At 40.3% G+C, this 23,469-nt stretch overlaps 1 protein-coding gene and 1 pseudogene across 1 annotated transcript; both read right to left on the bottom strand.

Moving 5' to 3' along the window:
* Positions 1 to 6,199: 6,199 nt before the first annotated feature.
* Positions 6,200 to 14,247, bottom strand: LOC119906955 (annotated as a pseudogene).
* A 4,123-nt stretch (positions 14,248 to 18,370) lies between these two features.
* Positions 18,371 to 22,486, bottom strand: LOC119906941 (GPI mannosyltransferase 1-like). Its single transcript, XM_038724410.1, is given in 9 exon segments — positions 18,371 to 18,622; positions 19,681 to 19,782; positions 20,243 to 20,397; positions 20,608 to 20,711; positions 20,938 to 21,181; positions 21,313 to 21,433; positions 21,607 to 21,743; positions 21,746 to 21,779; positions 22,079 to 22,486. Coding segments are annotated over 9 exon segments (1,236 nt in total). The 5' UTR covers positions 22,250 to 22,486; the 3' UTR covers positions 18,371 to 18,454.
* Positions 22,487 to 23,469: the final 983 nt, after the last annotated feature.

Here is a 23,469-nt window from a genome sequence, read left to right as displayed (position 1 = left end):
TATGTGCATACAGTATCTGCACCCACTCCTTACTGATCATAAATTGTTTAGCTCCAGTGAAGATGGTGTCATTGAATAAACGTTTATGTTGTTTTTTACATAAATCAGTATGTCTTTAGAAAGTACACAAATGTTGAGTCTGTGTAGTGGAACTTCTGATCTGAAATTTGAAAAATGTTAAAATTAAATTAATTTGTAATGAGAAATGCTTTGATCTGAAACGTAAAGCTTAAAGTGATTTTTGACCAGTAGGGACAGAAACCCAAAATAAACTCAAGAATAGTTCTTGATAGCGTACTGAATTGGCATATATTATAATACATGCCCAATTTGGAAGTGTAATATTTACCAGCATTTTATGTCAAATATGGGGTCTCTTTTGTTAACTTAATGTTTCCCTTTCTTGCAGCTACTCAGAGTAATCGGATCATTAGTATACAAAATACAGTACTGCACAATGTAGCTTAAAATATGCTGCAGAGCACACAGTATTTTAACACACAGAATGACATTAAGCCAGTGATGATTATAAAACAGATGTTCTACCCTCTTTCCTTCATTTCCTTCATCTTTATTTAATGGTCAGTAAGGACTGAATGAAATCAATCAGTCATGAATTACATTTTCTAAATGAGTAGTTTGTTTGTCTTTCTATCAATATTAGATTTCCATCAAATTTCATGTTGAGATTGACCATGAAGCTGGGTCTTCATCCACAGCGGATACCGATAAAGGAGCAGAGGCAGGGGAATAGATTTGTGAGCTTTCTCTACACAACTAGACTGAGTATACAGAGCTTATACACTCACCTAAAGGATTATTAGGAACACCATACTAATACTGTGTTTGACCCCCTTTCGCCTTCAGAACTGCCTTAATTCTACATGGCATTGATTCAACAAGGTGCTGAAAGCATTCTTTAGAAATGTTGGCCCATATTGATAGGATAGCATCTTGCAGTTGATGGAGATTTGTGGGATGCACATCCAGGGCACGAAGCTCCCGTTCCACCACATCCCAAAGATGCTCTATTGGGTTGAGATCTGGTGACTGTGGGGGCCATTTTAGTACAGTGAACTCATTGTCATGTTCAAGAAACCAATTTGAAATGATTGGAGCTTTGTGACATGGTGCATTATCCTGCTGGAAGTAGCCATCAGAGGATGGGTACATGGTGGCCACAAAGGGATGGACATGGTCAGAAACAATACTCAGGTAGGCCGTGGCATTTAAACGATGCCCAATTGGCACTAAGGGGCCTAAAGTGTGCCAAGAAAACATCCCCCACACCATTACACCACCACCACCAGCCTGCACAGTGGTAACAAGGCATGATGGATCCATGTTCTCATTCTGTTTACGCCAAATTCTGACTCTACCATCTGAATGTCTCAACAGAAATCGAGACTCATCAGACCAGGAAACATTTTTCCAGTCTTCAACTGTCCAATTTTGGTGAGCTCTTGCAAATTGTAGCCTCTTTTTCCTATTTGTAGTGGAGACGAGTGGTACCCGGTGGGGTCTTCTGCTGTTGTAGCCCATCCGCCTCAAGGTTGTGCGTGTTGTGGCTTCACAAATGCTTTGCTGCATACCTCGGTTGTAACGAGTGGTTATTTCAGTCAAAGTTGCTCTTCTATCAGCTTGAATCAGTCGGCCCATTCTCCTCTGACCTCTAGCATCAACAAGGCATTTTTGCCCACAGGACTGCCGCATACTGGATGTTTTTCCCTTTTCACACCATTCTTTGTAAACCCTAGAAATGGTTGTGCGTGAAAATCCCAGTAACTGAGCAGATTGTGAAATACTCAGACCGGCCCGTCTGGCACCAACAACCATGCCATGCTCAAAATTGCTTAAATCACCTTTCTTTCCCATTCTGACATTCAGTTTGGAGTTCAGGAGATTGTCATGACCAGGACCACACCCCTAAATGCATTGAAGCAACTGCCATGTGATTGGTTGATTAGGTAATTGCATTAATGAGAAATTGAACAGGTGTTCCTAATAATCCTTTAGGTGAGTATATGTTATGTATGTGTGGCAAACTCTTCATACTGTATTTAGTATATCATACTTGCAGCAACTTCCAGAGCAGATGATTATTATTAACAAACACATGTGTCACTTTGACAGTTCCACAGGCAGCAGCTTTCTCTACTGGCCGTACTGGGGGAATTCAACACAAACTGTATTGCAACAAGGAATTTAAGAAAAAATAAATAAAACAAGGCACAGTGTTTTCAAACCACCCCCCTTTATTCCATTTATGCGGGCATAAGGAGGTCCTCCTTCCTTCTGCTGTCATTACTCGCTGTTCACAAAGATCACAGATGACAGTTAGTTGAATAAGTCTGTTTATAGCATGAGTCAGCGCTGGTGATAATCTGACTGATGTGTTGCCACACTGTGGGGCCAACTGTCCGTTCTGTCTATTGAGCTACAGATTCCTGTCTGTGCTTTTATCATCTTTAGAGAGGCGTGTGGACTCCAATGACCGAGTGTACTTTGTCAACCAAAACACCAAGACAATGCAGTGAGAAGACCCCTGAACCCAGGAGTGAGCTCAGTGCCACAAAACCACTATAGAAATAAAAATGGTACAAATAACCTGAGCAACTATAGAGATACCTGCTGGTATCCCTGGCTGGTAATAACTGATCTAAAATAAAGTTAAAGGAATGAACTGAAGAAGAAACAACATTCATAGGTATTATTCAGTCCCAGAGATTTTAAAGTAAAATGCTGAATGTGATGGCATTCAGTAGGATGCAGTGTTAAAATTAAATGATATATGTGCCCAGGGGCAACTAGCCAGTTGAAAGGTTACTGAGCATTACCTGGTGATTCACAAACTAGATAAGCAGGGCACAGCTGACCCTGAGTCATACACACATGCACAACACACAAGCAAGCTCGTTCACTCACAGAGACACAAACTGCTTTACAAAAAAGTTCTCAGGAAAGCCACTCAACCCTAACTACTGTGTATCTCAAGTCTTTGACACAAACACATGCATCCACACCACACATACATACATTTTATTATTATCATTATTATGGACTCCCAGAATCAGTTCCTTAGGGAAGTGCCAGCAATCATGCTCAGAACCAACAGGACTAAAGTGTATGCTCTAGTAATTTCCATGTGAGATTAGGTGGAGTACAGTGAGATTAGGGAGCCACTGCCAGCACTGTGTGTATTAAATTGTGTTCATGCTCCAGCTGAATGATGAGTGTTACAGGAGGCAAAATGCCAGCTGTCTTCTGCTCACGAATGCTTCCACCTTCTGGTCACAACTGCACACAGCAGCTGAGTAAGAGTCCGGCATTTTTAAAATCACATCTTATCACATGAATGTTGAAACCATGGCTGAAACTGAACGCAGCTGCTACAGAACAGAATTATTCTGTATTTGTAGTTACTTACTTGATCTGAACAGAAGATAATATCCTGCTCTGCAATCACAATCTACTTTAAGTAATCAGTACTGATTAGTTCCACTGTAGCCAAATGCATAATATTAGAGCAGTTCTCCACTTACATGTCAATGGCATTCTCAGGAATGCTTTTAGTTTCCATTTCATTATATTCCTTATTGGACGGAGTGATGAGTTACAAAAGTATAGAAACATTAAAATTTAAAATTTAACCCTAAAACACAAGCATCCCTTTGTTCAATTGTCACTTATCCCTCTCGTACTCATCACTAGAATCTGCGATGTGTGTTGAAGATTTGACTGTGTAACACAGATGATGATATATTTGTTATGATTTTGATAAACTGTTAACGGCAACGGACTTATTTTCTGATGCTCTAAGTTTCCATTTCATTGTATTCATTATTAGACAGAGTTACAAAAGAATAAAAACAGCTTGATCCAAACTTAACCCTAACCCACAAGCATCCCTTTGCAGTGGTGGACAGTAACTAAGTAGATTTACTCAAGCATTGTACTGAAGTATAAATTAGAGGTATTTGTACTTTACTTGAGCATTTCCTTTCTACTTCTACTCCAGTACATCTCAGAGGGAAATATTGTACTTTTTACTTCAATACATTTGTCTGGCAGCTTCAGTTACTTTACAAATTAAGATTTTTACACATAAAACATGTCAGGAGTTTAATCAAGTATAGATAGTACATTCAATGATTGACATTGAATTGACATTCACAATTTAATTGGCAAGTACTTTTTTATGCAAAACAATGTGAGCCAACCAAAAACCCTAACAGATGTGTTAAAATTGTTTGGCTGTTTCATCATGGTTGTAAAAACTGTGAGGGAACTGTGCGTGATCTCTGATCAACAGCAGGTATGTTGCCCTTGACAGCAAATGGACAAATGGAAAACATTTGTGTGGCATGGTCAAAGGTGAAACAGACTTCAACCCTAAGAAAGCAGTGCCATGACACTGATGAAGGAATGGGCTTAACTCAGCATTGTATTGTATTGACTGTATGAATCTGCTTTTTGGGAGATTGATATTTAACAAATTAAAGTACACCACTTAAGATGTACCAATTTAAAGCCTGTATAATTAATGGCATTATGTTATTTTATTAACACCGTGCAGGATCAAGTCATGTGATACATTAAATTACCTGTCCAGGAAACCAGAGGAGCAGCAGTCCCATTCCCTGTTTAATTGACAGACTCAGATGAGTCATGTTAATATTCACATTGAGTGTAGCTGCAGGGTGCACTGGAGGACAAAACAAATGGACTTCTGGTGGGTTGGAGTCAGTTCTAATACTCAAACTAGTTGTCAGAATTTGGGTGGGGTTCTCAAATGAAAATCTCCCCTTTTAATAAATAACACTAAGACGTTATACTAATGACCCTGTGATATAAACTAAAAAATATAGAATCTCTTATTAATTTGGATCCTATTCATCAAAACAAGCATCCTGTTTGTTTTTACAGTTCATCTCAATCCTGAAAGTAATTTGGATGATTGACTGGTGATTCTGGTTTACATACTGTACCTGTGATGTGCAGACTTTGTTGAAACAAAGTACTTAACTAAATTCTAAGAACCACATTTCACTGTTCTCAAATAATAGCCAATCATGTTCAAAGTCTGGATATCTGTTATTTTGGTATTTAAATTAATACCAAATATCCACCACATGTTAGGAGCTGAATAATCTCTGGACTTTTTCCACAACCAGGACATGTCTGCATTTTGGGGAAATCTTACTTCATGCACAAAACTAGCTGCATGGGGTTAAACAGTAACTGCAATATGTTATACTCGCTATGCAGAGTCAAACATCACAGGCAATGAAAACCTTTTACCATGTGTTTGTGCTATTTCTTTGTTCACCTCACATTTAGTAGAAGAGTGCTGTGAGCATACAGAAGACTCCTCCGGCAACACCTGCAAAAAGGAGCAACTCTCGGCTGAGGAAGCTTTCCATAAACCCAATGAGCCTCCTCCACCTCTACCCCTTTTTGTCCTTCTCTGATCTGGTCAGTAGTGTTCGCAGGGTTAGAGTGATGGGCATGAGCAAATGTAATGGGGTAGACCTTCATATGAACAGACAGACTATAAAGTATGGCTGCTCACATCAGATGCCGGGCTAGAAGGAAAACAGGTCAAAACTATAAGCACAGCAGCTGCATGTGTGTCTCTAACATTCAATTGCAAAGCAACATCTACATTATTTTATACAGAGCTAAAATGTCACAATATGCACACGCGCACGCGCGCACACACACACACACACACACAAACAGACCCTTACCTTCTCTACAGAGTAACGTTCCCAGCACCAGGGTTGCCAGGATTGACTCAGCATTCCCTCGGCTGGATACTCCCATGAGCAGTGGGTTCAGGAGAACGTGCATTTATAAGAAGCCTCTAAAGTGTTGTTTTAAAGGACAAAATGACTGAGGTATTTACATCTATTGTCAGCAATTATTAATAAACTATTCTCCAAATTTTTTGATTTTTTGTCAACGAGGATCAGCTTGATAAAAATTGTCTTAAAAGATACCTCAGACCTCTCAGGTGGAGGACTCTGCATAATTTTGCCAATGGTACATTAATTATGTCTTTATTTACAAAAAATTTACCATATGTATGATTTACTTATAATTATTAAGATGCTTTAAACTAATAGACCCTAAAATAATTAAAACAAATAATCATAACAAATGTTAATGTTTTATTTCATTGCAGGCCCGCCATCCTACCACATTCAAGTTACATTACACTTATCTCATGCCTCTGGAGCAACTACGGTTTAAGTGTCTTGACACATCCATAAATGTGTCCCTGAGACATTTGTGGATCTGTCACAGTGGAAATTGAAACCGGGTCTCCCACACCAAAGGTATGTCTTATCCACTGCCCCATCGCCACCTCAGTTGACACATATTTGTCGCCTATAACTAGTTCCAGTGATACAGTTGGTAAGTTTCCTGTTTATCTTTATCTATTAAAATTGTGTACACAAGTAGCTACAATTCTTCCAACTAATCTGACCCCACAGTTTCAATGGTAATTGCTGATGAATGAATGCCAACCGACATCTTCTGTTTCTGGCAACTCTGCTCCACCTGCCGAATTGTGACACTAAAAAAATAAATATAAAACCAACCTTTTGTAGAAATTTTTTATCTTAGTAGTGCAGGTTTAGAGCTGACAACAACACTGCTCTGAACGATTTAGTGCTCACTCAGGGGAGCAGTATCGGCCAGCAAAGAGAATGCTCATGGAGGGGTTATGTCGGATGAAGAAGAGGAAGGGGTGGTCTGCGATGAAAGTGAGTGGAAGCATGTCGACCATCATGACAGCAGCAGTGGCAGCAGCAGCCTCAGTTCCCTCCTCGTTCACCTCCACGAAAGCCTTGTGGACGACTTCTGACAGTACTAGGTCATTGGCGGGAGACATGCCTGTCAGCAGAGGAAACAGAGAATATTTTAAATAATAATAACTATAATGCCTTGTCTCACCCTACATGACAGAAATGTAGAGCACACCAATTTAAGAGAACCTCTGTATTGACTTGTTGCTCCTTTGAACTGACAGGAGCCAGTTCAGCTTTTGGTGCCTGTTCTTTTAAATGATGAATATATGTGAAATGGTCCAGACACATGTCCTACCAGAGAAGTCACTCAAAGCCACGTCGAAGGCATCCACCATGCCCATGCTGATCAGGACATTCTTCATGTCATACTTCTCCTCTATCTTGAATCGAGGCAGCCCCACCTGGACCTCAATGTTATTCATCATGTCTGGGCGCGTCCACTTCACAAAGTTCTCATAGGTCAGCGTCTTCTCCAGCTGGGGGTGGACACAAAAACAGTTATTAGTTTGTCTGCATCTTGTGCGTTTCTTTATGTGTATATGTGTGTGTCTCTGTGTCCTACCTTCTCCAGACCTGTTGTACTGTCCTCTAATTCATTTGGTAGGAAGATGAGCATGCTGAGCTCCTTTCCATTGTACGGCATCTCTAGGATCTGTCCAACAGAAGGTTTCAAATATTACAGCAAAGGGCTGGATCATAACCAAAATCTCATCAAATCTTCTTTCATTCACATTCCATGGGAAAATTCCTGCTTCACCTCATTAATAAAGGTAATTGTCAGGTAACTGTCTGCAGCCCTGTGAGCACACCTCTCTCCCCTCTCCTCCCTGTGTATCTCTGTGTGTCTGTGATTAATTGCAGGAGTCGAGCGAGGTGCACAGGAGTCAGGTTCTAGCTGCTCATATATACCCGGTCATCCCTGCATCGCCAGATTGTAGACTGTAACTTCTCAGTCAGTCTTGCTTTTAGCCTCAGTATTTTGGACCCATATCATTGTAGTGTACCACCTAACCCTTTTTCTCTGTGCGCAGACTCCCCACCTGAACTTGCCCCGTCGCGGCGGCTTCACTCCTGTTACGCATGGAATCTGGATCCCCTGCCTGACTGGATTCCCAACTGGATTCTGCTCTCAGTTCTGTCTCATGGAACCTGTTGCCCTCTAAGACCACTTTCTCCTCCTACCCCTGACTCTGCCAGCCCACTGCACATTTAATGTAACCATCAACCAACTGTTAAATGGTTCAGACAACAACTAATCAACCAATCATTTATTACTGTTAGGTTTGAATAAATAGCAGATGCAAGACTCAGTACACAGTGTAGTAGAGTCGGAGATGGCAAGATGTAACAAGGTTTACTGGGCAGATACCAACATGCATACTATATTCATCAATTAACTGATTTGCTTAATTACCTTGCAGTTGGCTTCGGAGATGTAGGTGAGAGGGAACTCAGTTTCCTGATACATCATCTTCACTGGCTTAGTGTCATCCTGAAAACAGCAAACAGAAAAAAAACTGAGCTTGAAGAGAAACTTGAAATCTTGTACACATCACCTTGATGCAGTGTGACATCATTGTTGATGGTGCCCTCCAAAAGTATTGGAACGGTAAGGCAATTTCCATTGTTTTTGTAGTTCACTGGAGACATTTGGGTTTAAGATCAAAAGATGAGTATGAGACAGTTCAGAAATTCAGCTTTTATTTCCTGGTATTCACATCTAGATGTGTTAAACAACTCAGGGCATACCACCATTTGTTTGAACCCACCCATTTTTCAAGTGAGCTAAACTATTGTTGCCCAGGTTTTGCCTTTTAGGTTGATTGTCCAAACATTAAATAGCTCTGCATGACTAGTCTAAATTTTCATCCTTGGTTCAAACCTATAAAAACTGCATTTCCTGTTAAAGAGGATAAACCAACATGAAGTCCAGAGAGCTGTCTATGGGAGAAAAGCAAGCCATTGTCAAGCTGAGAAAAGATGGAAAATCGACCAGAGCCATTGGACAAACATTGGGCATAGCAAGCACAACAATTTGGAATGAAGAAACTACTGGTGTACTGAGCAACAGACGTCCAACAGGTCGGCCAAGGAAAACAACAGTAGTTGATGACAGAAATATCGTGCGAGCTGTGAAGAAAACCCCCAAAACATCAGTAAGTGACATCAGCAACGACCTCCACAGTGCAGGGGTGAAGGTATCACAATCCACTGTTCAAAGAAGATTCAGAGAGCAGAAATATAGAGGCCACACCACAAGATGCAAACCACTCATCAGCAGGAAGAATCAGAAGGCCAGATGGAAATTTGTAAAAGAAGAACAGAGATGAGCTGCAAAAGTTCTGCAACACAATCTTCTTGACTGATGAGACCAAGATTAATCTCTACCAAAGTGATGGAAAGGCCAAAGTGTGGAGAAAGAAAGGAAGTGCTTATGATCCGAAGTATACAAGCTCATCTGTGAAGCATGGTGGAGGCAATGTCATGGCTTGGGCGTGCATGGCTGCTTCTGGAACAGGCTCATTAATATTTATTAGGGCCCGAGCACAAACCGTGCGAGCTTCCTATTGAAAATGAAGGGATTATTTATTTATTTTTATTTTTCTGCAAAGTAACCTCAATTTTGGGGGCCTAAACATACTCGAAAAACCGAAATCAACCAGCTTGCCTGGGGCGTGTCGTCAAAAAATCCATGATTTCCATCCATGAAACAGGCAGTTCTTATAACTTCAGTATACATGTTCACATCTGCACCAATTTTGATATGTATAATAAGAGTCCCGCCCTGGACACATCCATATGCCAATTTTCATTCAAGTTATTAATGCCACCTGCTGGCAACAGGAAATGTTTTACGCTGTAACGTACTACTCAAAAAGCGCCCAAGCAACCATCCGAAGCGACTTACAATTGATATGTCAGAGGTTGCACACATCTGGAGCAACTAGGGGTTAAGTGTCTTGCTCAGGGACACACTGGTGGATGTGTCACAATGGGGAATTGAACCCCGGTCTCTCACACCAAAGGCGTGTGTGAGCATTCCACTGCAACATCACCACCTCTCTCAAACCATGATGGACACTTGACACTTAAACAACACCTATGACATTGGTTCAATTCAATTTCAATTTATTTATTTAAAAGGGACAGTGGACATTAATGAACGTCAATGACATAAATATTCCAGATTTAGCCAGAAGGCTATTTTTCATCTGCAATACAAAAGTGTCTAATGACCTTTTATTAAGTCATCAGATTTCACCCCCTTCTGACCCAGATGTCCTCCATTTCCTATGGTCAGGTTTCCTGCCATGGCCCTGATGTCGAATTACTTTAATTCACCCCTTTTCACCACTGTCAATGAAGACTTCAGAATTCATGGCCTAAATGGTAAATGCTACCACACAACACAGTTTTAAAAACCCAAATTTACTGACTTTAGACTTTAGTCAATCAGTGTTAGTCCACTGAATGTTTTCTTTGAGCAGTGTTACCTTGTTGAGTCTAAATTGAGCATCACGTGTGGAACTCTTCTCAAACTGCTTGTTCCAGCTTCCTTTGAAGTAGATTGCATTGACCAGCACCAGCCTGGTCATGCTGTCCACCACACCCTGGCCCAGCACGTCCTTAATTTTACCTGGCAAACCAAATTAACACGTATGTGAAGCAACGTCACACAACTGAAAGCATGTATGTGTGTTAAAGTTTAAGTGTTTAAAAGTAGCAAGCTCAGTTTCCCCATTACAGAATTTTGTGAAATCATATTTATTAGACCAGAAAAGTCTTGGAAATAGAACTTAGCCTTTCAAAATGAAATCAATTGTGCACCACCATTTGAAAAACTTTTGAACTCATAGCATTGCAAGGCCATGATAGTTTGCATGTCAATGTGCAATTTTGCCAGTCTGGAAATCCAGCTGTTTCTGCCTACGCAAAAGAGACTGACGCAGGACTGTGATTTACATTAATGTGGTCTTGGTTCTTCAATACATTTCCATTGAATGAAGGGGGCATGCAGGTCTATTAACATACTAATAGGTGTGTATGTTAGTGTGTATGATCCACCTTGTGTCTGCTTCTCCACCCAGCTATTGATGTGGACCCTGGCTGACTCTGAGCTGGTTTTGAAGTCCAAAGGCTCCAGCTCTGTTTTGTAGTGCTTCTTGGTTTTTCCTAAGAAATCCTGGAACCATCAACACATTTACCAGTTCTGATCACACAAAATAAATAAATAATATATTTGCTTAACTTGGAGTTAGTTTTTACAACCAGAAAAGTATTTTCACAATCATTGCTGTACTTGTTTGAATGCTGGCCACTCTTATTTGTTATTTCTTCTTACACAGCTTTTAGATTCCTGTCTGTGCTTCTCATTCACTCCAGCCCGACCACTCATATGCAAACAAAACCACACCTACTTATGGCAATGCAAACACACATGCTGAAACATACACATACCTCGATAAACTGGTAGGACCGCTCTCCGTACAGCCTGTTAGCAACACTGAGGGCATACGGAGCGTCTGCCTTGTTGAGCTCGCTCAGCAGTTGGGCAAAGCTAACGTGGACATCATCCTGTAAATTCTGGGTTTTCAGAGACTGTGGAAAAAGCAGACAAGTGATGTTAGAGACACAATGAGCAAGTGACAGACCACTGTATTATAAACAGTGTATTAGACTGACCTGGTTGCCATCTTGCCAATTAAGTGATGAGACTATGCACAAAATAGCAAGGTTTTCCTGTTAACTTTGGTGTTTCATGCTATGTAGTTACAACACTCACTCAAAAATAAAACTGACATATTTGGGTGTAAATTTGTTTCTTTTAAATCCATTGGTCAAAAACAAACCTTCAAAAAGGTTAGGGGATCCAAGAATTCAGGATGGTATGTATTTGGCGAGTGTGCATCCAAATCAGGGAGACATAAACATTAAGTTTCCTTAGACAGTTACAATATTTGCTAAATTAGGTATTATCCAGATAAAAGAGTAGTTAACTTAATTTGTGTAAACTCTCAAACTTTTGACCGTCTAATAACAACGTGGTTTCCAGCAGGAGCTTATAGGAAATAATAAGTACACCAGGAAGAACCCATGAAAAGAAAAGTTTGGACTAAATTCTCCCTTGCATTGCCCACACACGTGACACACATTTTTAATGTGGTAATGATGATTTAACGAAGCAATTGAGTGATGACAATTAGTCGCTTGTCCTTCGCGGTCACAGTGCTTGTACTCAGCCAGGCCCTGATCCGGAGCCATCTTGTGGTTCTGGCGTATTCGACCTCAATACTGCCATCCTCCAGGAGATGCAACTGTTAGACACTCATCCTTCCCTCACCTGTTGACTGTTCAGGAAGGTGACAGGTTTCAGTGACTGCTTTCTAGCCTCCAGGGTAGCCAACCCACTCATGGAAATCCGTAAAGATAAGCACTTTGTGTGGGGTAAGCCAGGCAGGATGCAGAGCATAGTTTTACCTTTGTTTAATAGAAAGGTTTCTCTTATCTTTACAGATTTCCATGAGTGCTTTGGATTTCTTCCACGGACGGTGTCTTTCTTCACCTCCATTGTCAGTGAATGTTTTTGATAGCTGCTGTTTAATCTCTGACTCAAAGCTGTGATAAGACTGTACTGGTTGGGGACGGGTTTCGTCACCACCTGAGGTTGAGTTTGAACGTACACGACCATCTCACCTCCAGGACCTAAAGCAGTTCTGCAAATCACTTCATCTTGTAGCATTACATGGCAGGCAATTGATTGTTTTGGTTGGGAAAGTGAAAAGAACTTTGTTCCGGTTGCCGTCTCTGGTCAAGGGTGGGGGCAGCTCTCCAATGACTGGTACTGTTAGTTCAAAGAGCTTTAAACCGGTACTCCTATTGGTAGTCATGCCAACTCCTGGACTGTTGGGTAAATTACTGACATTGTCGATACCAATAGTCAATTTTTCCATTAAAGAAAGAACACAAGATAGTTTTTTCATTTTTGCTGATGCTGAAAAAAACCTTACACATTTACATTTATTCATTTAGCTGACACTTTTATCCAAAGCGACTTACAATTGCTATACATGTCTGAGGTCGCACGCCTCTGGAGCAACTAGGGGTTAAGTGTCTTGCTCAGGGACACATTGGCGAATTGAACCCGGGTCTCTCACACCAAAGACAGGTGTCTTATCCATTGCACCATCACCACGCCTGCAGTACTTCACTGCCCTTCATTCCTAAACTACTAGCTTCAGTGACATAGCTTGACATTGTCTCAGAGAGGTCCTGGGTTATCTTAATAATCATTTCAGAAGACACAATTTGTGGTGTTTTAATAGAGTGTATTTTCTGGTAAGAAATCTGCAATAATAATAAATAATAAAATTTTAGAAAGATTTAAGGTTATGAGCTTCACAAAATCAAGCTGAACCAGGAGCACCAACCTGCATTTCCATTAATGTTAATCTGTTCTTCTGTTCTGTGTGTGTGTATTTTACCTCTGACATCTGTGTGGCTGTGTTGCCCCTGGCCCCCAGCAACACCATAGCCAGGGCTGAAGAGATGCTGAAAGGGGAGAAGAAGACATTTGCAGTCTTGTCGTCATCACCCAGCTTGTTGAGCAAAGCCAGAGAGAAGAGGTGTTGGCCTTGGATAGAGGAGTTGGTGATGCCATTGTGTCTAAAAGAAGAGAGGCCAGAGCATTAGTTATTACATTACAAACCTAAAATAATGCTTTTATTTCTTCATCTGATTAGTTTCTCACTCTCATGTTGGGCCACAGAAGTTAATTTACAATTACAACGATTGTCTCAACGATAATTAACACAATTTCTAAACGTTAAGACTCAGTGCAGGAAACATTAAATATACCAAGAAGGGTTAATTCAATATTGTTTTGGTTTACCTACCCTAACAGTATTAGTAATAACAAAGTAGTAGTTGTTATCATTAGTAATTTATGGTTTTATTGAAATTATACTGCACCCTTGGTGGTGTGTAATTACCAGCAGATTGAGCCTACCGTTTAACCTGTAATTTAAAATTAATTTAAGAACCAATAAGCTAATAGCCTGAATCAAGTTACTGCTCTTACATCTTTGTATTCACCATAGACTGTATATAAAAAGGTATTCACACGAAAAAAAGAAGTGTTCATTGTATTGTACAGTAGTAACCATCTCAATTCTACGACAGTGCCACCTAGTGGTAAAGTACTAAAAACTTAATGATGGAGGATGGAACACAACAACAGCGCCTACAAACTAAATAATCATATCTCATTGTCACTAACGGAATGAGACTCTGTACTTACTGACAGACACTTTTCTTCTGGTCCTCAAATGATCAGGAGTCTTACCTTCACTGGAAGACTTTTGCTTGAAGCTTCAGCTTTATTATTTACAAACTGACACGCGCCGAAATCCTCAGATGAGCTTCCGCATTTTCATTCTAAGGAAGCCGAACAGACAAAAGTACATTTACTCCCTTTTAACAAATAAACAAATCTAACTTTAGGAAATAGTAGAAATCTGAGAGGAAAGGGCATCACTTATGATTAGGCTACTTAAAATATATAATAAAAAAAAATCATGTTTGTAACCCAAAGCAAGGAGAAAATGTTTTCATCTATGGGTGAATTCGTCACCCCAAACGCCACGCAGTACCTTCCAGCTTGCAAGATCCTTTCATTTCGGGTATAGGCCTATGTGCATACAGTATCTGCACCCACTCCTTACTGATCATAAATTGTTTAGCTCCAGTGAAGATGGTGTCATTGAATAAACGTTTATGTTGTTTTTTTACATAAATCAGTATGTCTTTAGAAAGTACACAAATGTTGAGTCTGTGTAGTGGAACTTCTGATCTGAAATTTGAAAAATGTTAAAATTAAATTAATTTGTAATGAGAAATGCTTTGATCTGAAACGTAAAGCTTAAAGTGATTTTTGACCAGTAGGGACAGAAACCCAAAATAAACTCAAGAATAGTTCTTGATAGCGTACTGAATTGGCATATATTATAATACATGCCCAATTTGGAAGTGTAATATTTACCAGCATTTTATGTCAAATATGGGGTCTCTTTTGTTAACTTAATGTTTCCCTTTCTTGCAGCTACTCAGAGTAATCGGATCATTAGTATACAAAATACAGTACTGCAAAATGTAGCTTAAAATATGCTGCAGAGCACACAGTATTTTAACACACAGAATGACATTAAGCCAGTGATGATTATAAAACAGATGTTCTACCCTCTTTCCTTCATTTCCTTCATCTTTATTTAATGGTCAGTAAGGACTGAATGAAATCAATCAGTCATGAATTACATTTGCTAAATGAGTAGTTTGTCTTTCTATCAATATTAGATTTCCATCAAATTTCATGTTGAGATTGACCATGAAGCTGGGTCTTCATCCACAGTGGATACCGATAAAGGAGCAGAGGCAGGGGAATAGATTTGTGAGCTTTCTCTACACAACTAGATTGAGTATACAGAGCTTATATGTTATGTATGTGTGGCAAACTCTTCATACTGTATTTAGTATATCATACTTGCAGCAACTTCCAGAGCAGATGATTATTATTAACAAACACATGTGTCACTTTGACAGTTCCACAGGCAGCAGCTTTCTCTACTGGCCGTACTGGGGGAATTCAACACAAACTGTATTGCAACAAGGAATTTAAGAAAAAATAAATAAAACAAGGCACAGTGTTTTCAAACCACCCCCCTTTATTCCATTTATGCGGGCATAAGGAGGTCCTCCTTCCTTCTGCTGTCATTACTCGCTGTTCACAAAGATCACAGATGACAGTTAGTTGAATAAGTCTGTTTATAGCATGAGTCAGCGCTGGTGATAATCTGACTGATGTGTTGCCACACTGTGGGACCAACTGTCCATTCTGTCTATTGAGCTACAGATTCCTGTCGGTGCTTTTATCATCTTTAGAAAGGCGTGTGGACTCCAATGACCGAGTGTACTTCGTCAACCAAAACACCAAGACAATGCAGTGAGAAGACCCCTGAACCCAGGAGTGAGCTCAGTGCCACAAAACCACTATAGAAATAAAAATGGTACAAATAATCTGAGCAACTATAGAGATACCTGCTGGTATCCCTGGCTGGTAATAACTGATCTAAAATAAAGTTAAAGGAATGAACTGAAGAAGAAACAACATTCATAGGTATTATTCAGTCCCAGAGATTTTAAAGTAAAATGCTGAATGTGATGGTATTCAGTAGGATGCAGTGTTAAAATTAAATGATATATGTGCCCAGGGGCAACTAGCCAGTTGAAAGGTTACTGAGCATTACCTGGTGATTCACAAACTAGATAAGCAGGGCACAGCTGACCCTGAGTCATACACACATGCACAACACACAATCAAGCTTGTTCACTTACAGAGACACAAACTGCTATATAGAAATGTCTCAGGAAAGCCACTCAACCATAACTACTGTCTCTCTCAAGTTTTTGGCACAAACACATGCATCCCGCATCCTCGCCACACATACATACATGTTATTAATATTACAGACACAATCAATCCTGTGGAAAAGTGCTTGTAATCATGCTCAGAACCTACAGGACTAAAGTGAATGCTCTAATAGTTTCCATGTGAGATTAGGGGGAGTAAAGTGAGATTATGGAGCCACTGCCAGCACTGTTTGTATTGGGTTGCGTTCATGCTCCAGTTGACTGATTCATCTGCTTACAGCAATAATTATTTTGAAGGAAGAGTCAGGTCCTTTTAAATCACGTCTCATGGCATGTACTTTGGAATCGTGGCTAAAGCTGACAGCAGCTTCTAGAGAACAGTATGCTTCTGGAGCTTCTGCTTGCTGAACAGTAGATAATATCCTGCTCTATAATCACATTCTAGTTAAGGTATTCAGTATTACAGGGGTTGGACAATGAAACTGAGACGCCTCTCATTTTAGTGTGGGAGGTTTCATGGCTAAATTGGACCAGCCTGGTGGCCAATCTTCATTAATTGCACATTGAACCAATAAGAGCAGACTGTGAAGGTCCAATTAGCAGGGTAAGAGCACAGTTTTGCTCAAAATATTGCAATGCACACAACATTATGGGTGACATACCAGAGTTCAAAAGAGGACAAATTGTTGGTGCACGTCTTGCTGGCGCATCTGTGACCAAGACAGCAAGTCTTTGTGATGTATCAAGAGCCACGGTATCCAGGGTAATGTCAGCATACCACCAAGAAGGACGAACCACATCCAACAGGATTAACTGTGGACGCAAGAGGAAGCTGTCTGAAAGGGATGTTCGGGTGCTAACCCGGATTGTATCCAAAAAACATAAAACCACGGCTGCCCAAATCACGGCAGAATTAAATGTGCACCTCAACTCTCCTGTTTCCACCAAAACTGTCCGTCGGGAGCTCCACGGGTCAATATACACGGCCGGGCTGCTATAGCCAAACCTTTGGTCACTCGTGCCAATGCCAAACGTCGGTTTCAATGGTGCAAGGAGCGCAAATCTTGGGATGTGGACAATGTGAAACATGTATTGTTCTCTGATGAGTCCGCCTTCACTGTTTTCCCCACATCCGGGAGAGTTACGGTGTGGAGAAGCCCCAAAGAAGCGTACCACCCAGACTGTTGCATGCCCAGAGTGAAGCATGGGGGTGGATCAGTGATGGTTTGGGCTGCCATATCATGGCATTCCCTTGGCCCCATACTTGTGCTAGATGGGCGCGTCACTGCCAAGGACTACCGAACCATTCTGGAGGACCATGTGCATCCAATGGTTCAAACATTGTATCCTGAAGGAGGTGCCGTGTATCAGGATGACAATGCACCAATACACACAGCAAGACTGGTGAAAGATTGGTTTGATGAACATGAAAGTGAAGTTGAACATCTCCCATGGCCTGCACAGTCACCAGATCTAAATATTATTGAGCCACTTTGGGGTGTTTTGGAGGAGCGAGTCAGGAAACATTTTCCTCCACCAGCATCACGTCGTGACCTGGCCACTATCCTGCAAGAAGAATGGCTTAAAATCCCTCTGACCACTGTGCAGGACTTGTATATGTCATTCCCAAGATGAATTGACGCTGTATTGGCCGCAAAAGGAGGCCCTACACCATACTAATAAATTATTGTGGTCTAAAACCAGGTGTTTCAGTTTCATTGTCCAATCCCTGTAGTTCCACTGTAGCGAAATACACAATATTATTAGAGTTGTTCGCAGGTATGCTTTTAGTTTCCATTTCATTGTATTCATTATTGGACAGAGTTGAATATCTGTCTGTATATCACAGATTATGGTACATTTGTTATGACTTTGACCAACTGTGAAGGGCAACAAAAGACAGCAAAATCAACAAGCAATTTAAACTACTCATTTTTCAAACACTCAAACATTTTACATTATTGGATTCCTGTATGAACAGATGTTAACAAACTAACTTTCAACATACTGGATAAGTATTGAATTCAACTGAAAATTCTGATTTCTGATGTGACTTTGTCACTCAGAAAATGATACCGTATAAATCTGCTTTCTGGTTAAATAAGAACGCAATTAAGTACTAGGGAGACTGATATTTAACAAAAACAATTTATTCTTCAACATACATTCATAGTCCATTATCTTCTTCCGTCTATCTCTACAATGACTGAATGTTATTCCACCTTCAGTCTCTTTGGAGTTTGTGCTGGTTTGTAATGGGATACGATCTGAATCAAGATGGACGAGTTGATGATCAAGAAAAGCAATCCCGCAAGCCAGATCAACAAGAAGGTGTTGTAGCCTTCAAACTCCAGGAAGTAGGCTGGGCCCAACCAGATGCCCTGACAGTAGAGAAAAAAAAGGTTAGTTATAGTTACTTCATCCAAAGGATCGCAAAACAAGTTCAGTTAGTCTACTGTTTAAATATAAGGTTAACAAAAGACCATTAACAGCACTCAACAGTGACTCAAAGGCTACAATGCATCTACTACTTAACATGCACCATTTTAAATTAGAGCCCGACTGATATATCGGCCGGCCAATATATGTTAGCGGTGAGTCAGTCCTTTGTGATGTTAATTACATAACTTAAAAACATTCATGACTTGCTAACCCTCCTGTTTCTCATGCCCTCTCCTGGCTTCCTCCAGTTTTAGCAAACAGTCATCATTTGTCCCTAGTTAATAACTTCTAAATATTTTTTGAAATCACGTAACATTACAGCAGCTAATGCTGCCCGTTGCTAAATTAGCCACAAAGCTAATGCTGTGTTTATTAGTGGAGGAGCGCTAACGTTAATGAACCGTAAACAAGAGTTTAACCGCCTGTCTACAGTTAGTCAGCGTGTCTGAAATTATTAAACCAGAGCAGACATGTAAATAAACATGAGCTGAACAAGAATCTAACACGGCTTCTTGCCAGACAAAGTTATCTAACGTTTGCTCCTCTTTGTGTGACGTTGTAGATGTGAAACGTAGTCAGAGCCGTGACGGCTCTGGTTATAGTTATAATGTTAGTTAAATGAAATCTCAAAGATGCAAGTCCTCCTTGTAGACAGTCATGTAGTATTAGATGCATTCGTCAGCAAGTCACTGTAACGTTGTCGTAGATGGCATGTTTTAGAGCCAGCTGGTTGCTGAGAGATGGTTTCTCGTAGCTTTGGATATTATTAAAGAGTGCTAGTACAGGGATAAACTAGATGTGAATATGCTACAGTGAATGTAGTTATTAAGGCAGATTATGTGTAAGGAAAAATACTAGTAATATCGGCATCAACCCCCAAAAACCCATTCTATTTTATATCCTGTATAATTAATGCCATTTTGTTATGATATTAACATTTTGTTAACACGGTGCATATTGAAGTCACTGTAACTCAAAATGTGATCAATTTAATTACCTGTCCAGCAAACCAGAGGAGCAGCAGTCCCACTCCCTGTTTTAGTGACAGACTCAGGTGAGGGATGACCAGAGGAAGAAGACATAGGTACCACAGGAAGTACTATGAAAGGATAACAAGCAACATTGTTAAAGGCTGTGTGACGTGTGTGAGCTAAAGCTAGACAATATTATTATACACATGGTATTTTACACTATGTTAAAATTCACCTTATGTGTGGCTGCAGGATAAGCTGGAGGCCAAAACAAATGAACATCTCATGGGTGTGAGTCAGTTCTAATACTCAAAACCAGCTGTCAGAATGTGGGTGGGGTATTCAAATGATGATGTAAACAACATAAATACATTTCTTCTTAATTTGGATCCTATTCAACAAAACTGTTTGTTTTTAGAGCTCTTCTCAATCCTGAAAGTAATTTGGATGATTGACAGGGGAAACTGAAAAAACAGAGGGGTGAAAGATGGGCCTAATATTCTCTTGAGCTTGAGCTCTTGAATTGCAGCTGATAATGCATCATCTAATCTCTACTTAGACTCTGTTTGTTGATGCTGGTTTATGTACCTGTGAAGTGCAGACTTTGTTGAAAGAGACAAAGATGGCGGTGTGCAGGAAACAGCAGAAGGCCAGGTCAGAGTGAAAGGCCCATGATGCTACCAACAGCAGGATGAGCTGTGGCAGGAATGCTGCTAGGCCAAGCCACTGGCTCCACCTGCTGTCTGCACCAATAAAAGACAAAAGAATCTTGACCAGGCTTTAAAAGTGGCCTCCCCTCCTGTAAGTTTAATCAATAAGCACTTCATCGCTGCTGACCAGAAGCAGTGTACTTCTTCACATGAGCTAGAACTTTATGCTGGTCTTTGCTGTGTAGTTCTGTCTGCAGCAAGGTGTCACACTACGAGGCTACAAATGACTGAATGGTTAAATACCTGCTGTGAGGTAGAGCATATAGAAGTATGGAGAGAAGTTGTGTCTGATGTCCCTTCTGGTCAGATGGTACAAGTAGGTTTCATGAAGAAACTCCCAACCATACCTGACGATACAGGAGAGAGTCACATGATTTGACATTTCGTTCAACATCATTTAACGTTTGTGTGTTTTATCAGGTAAGGGACAACAGAACCAGGACATGTGTGCTGTTTGGGGAAATGTTACTCCATGCTCAAAACTAGCTGTGTAGGGTTAAACAGTAACTGCAAACATCACAGGCAATGAAAACATTTTACTATGTGTTTGTGTTATTTCTTTGTTCACCTCACATGTAATAGAAGAGTGCTGTGAGCATACAGAAGACTCCTCCGGCAACACCTGCAAAAAGGAACAACCTTCGGTTGAGGAAACTTCCCATAAACCCAATGAGCCTCCTCCACCCCTTTTTGTCCTCTTCTGATCCGGTCTCTAGTGTGCGCAGGGTCAGAACGATGGGCAGAGCATATGTAATGGGGTAGATCTTCATATGGACAGACAGACCATACAGTATGGCTGCCCACATCAGACACTGGGCTAGAGGGGAAACAGGTCAAAGTATTAGCAGAGGAGCTGTGTGTGTCTCTAACATTCAATTACAAAATAAGCAAAATACACATTATTTTACAGAAATGTCACAATACACACACACACAAACAGACCCTTACCTTCCATACAGAGTAACGTTCCCAGCACCAGGGCTGCCAAGATTGACTCAGCATTCCCTCGGCTGGATACTCCCATGGGCAGTGGGTTCAGGAGCCACAGAGAACAAACACGACATGCAGTCTGAACATAAATCCCCCCAAAACACAATGTTATTTGCATTACCAAGACACCTTTAAACTCTGTTGTTTTACAGGACAAAACAAACGAGGTATGCAGCTATAGTCAGCAATTATTAATAAACTCTGCTGATAGAGGATTCTGGTCCATAAGGAGCAGATTGTCTTAAAACATACCTCAGGGCCCAGACCTCTCAGGCGGAGGATTCTGTAGATGAGCAGACCTGACAGCACATCACAAACAATGAAGAGGATCTTGCCAAACACGTTGCTGAGATAGATGTTAGGGGTGAGCAGCCAGGCAAGGAGAGGGTGTAGCGGTAGGTTGATCTGTTGTATGGGGACTGCCCCTGTGCAGGATTTTCCCACATTGAAATTATGTCGTACAGTACACAAATATTAGCAACAGTATACTTAAAGTATCAAAAGCAAAAGTACTCACTATGAAGTGTTTTATTATAATATGATTGGGTCATTATTGATGCATTAAAATGCAATGAGTAGTAGTACTTTGGTGTAGCTAGCTGGTCAAGGTGGAGCCAGTTTTGACTGCGTCGTATTGGGTAGTTGTATTAATGCAATGAATAATATTTTATGAATTCATATAGTGGAATATATAAGTTTTATTTAAGGTTGCAGTGTTAGTTACCTCAGTTATGAATCTTGCAGCATCTGTGAACACATGGTAGTCAATGTCAGTGTACTTCACCGCCATAGTCCTATCCTGGTAGTCTCCATAAGCGACCAGGGCCAGTCGTATAGCGAAGGAAGCCGTGAAAAGCACATGCTTCTCTGTGAGCTGGGTTATTAGCCTCTCCATCAGCAAACCAAGCAGGGAAAACCAGATTAGCAGGCTACAGTTCGAGCAAGGTTAGCTAGTTTGTCGTCTCTCCGAGTTGGAATACGTTAGCCAAACACTGGCCATCTCAGCTTGCCTTTAACGTACGGAGAGGTCTGGTAATAATACCGTTCATCATGTTTTGTTAATAAGCGATTCGTTTTTGAATATCCATACTTCAAACATGACAGCTAGGAAGTTATCCGGAAGTGCGTTGTCTAACTTTCTCTTCTTTTTGGACTTATGCTCAGGGCACCAACACAGAGATGCATTATCACCACCTACTGGGCTGGAGGAAGACTTTAATTAAACCGTCGCTGTGAAAGATCACTTCTCTCCCTCTGTGTTGTATTTAACACACCATACATGTGGTTTCACTGCTCTGGTATGCAGCAGATGAGGTTATCTGAAAACGTTGTACAGGCAGATTATATTCAGGTCAGACAAGACACTTGTGGCTGCATTCCCTTAAACATATAATTTATATTATTAGATATTTATGCTTTGAAAGTGTAACAGCCCCAGTTTTAGGGGTTCAGCGTTGCTGTATTTTGTATAACATGTATTATTCTTGTACTCCCAGGAAAGAAAAGTAGAAATTGGAGAGTAAAAGTAGTATTAATATAATGTAATATACTTATTCTTCCTTACATGTAAGTAATATCTATGGAATTAATAAAAGCATCATACTGCTGTTAGTTTACATTAAACATTAACAGTAAGTAATATGATTTGAATATGAAGACTTCTCACAGTAGTATTATTTGAATGAACTGCAAGTAATTTTATTACACGTGGCTGAACCAAATCTGAGAAAATATCAATAAAGACAAATGTAATTTAAAAAAAAGTGACACACAATATTTGCAAACCACACACACTTTTATTCCATGAGAAATAGGATACATAAAAAGGACCAGGTCAAACCTTCATGTAAGCTCATGTAGTCTATATTTATGTTATGCATAATGGTACAATTACATATCTGTGCTTTGCTCAGTTACAAATCACTATGGATATATCTATCGGACAATGTGATTTCATCACATTATTCTCTTTGGTTTATTGAATATCTAAAACAAAGAAATATGAAAATATAGATGTAGCATGTAATGTAGAAAAAAAGTTGCAACAGTCACACCTTCGTATGGTATTAAAGTACACTTGATGTCCGTGCTAGTGTTTGAAGAGGCATTATAGAC

Source organism: Micropterus salmoides, unplaced genomic scaffold (assembly GCF_014851395.1).
Source record: "Micropterus salmoides isolate LMB-PRFRI ecotype aquatic unplaced genomic scaffold, ASM1485139v1 Ms_hic_scaffold_1, whole genome shotgun sequence".
In the NCBI taxonomy this organism is placed as follows: Eukaryota; Metazoa; Chordata; class Actinopteri; order Centrarchiformes; family Centrarchidae; genus Micropterus; species Micropterus salmoides.
This window is presented reverse-complemented; position numbering and strand designations above follow the sequence as displayed.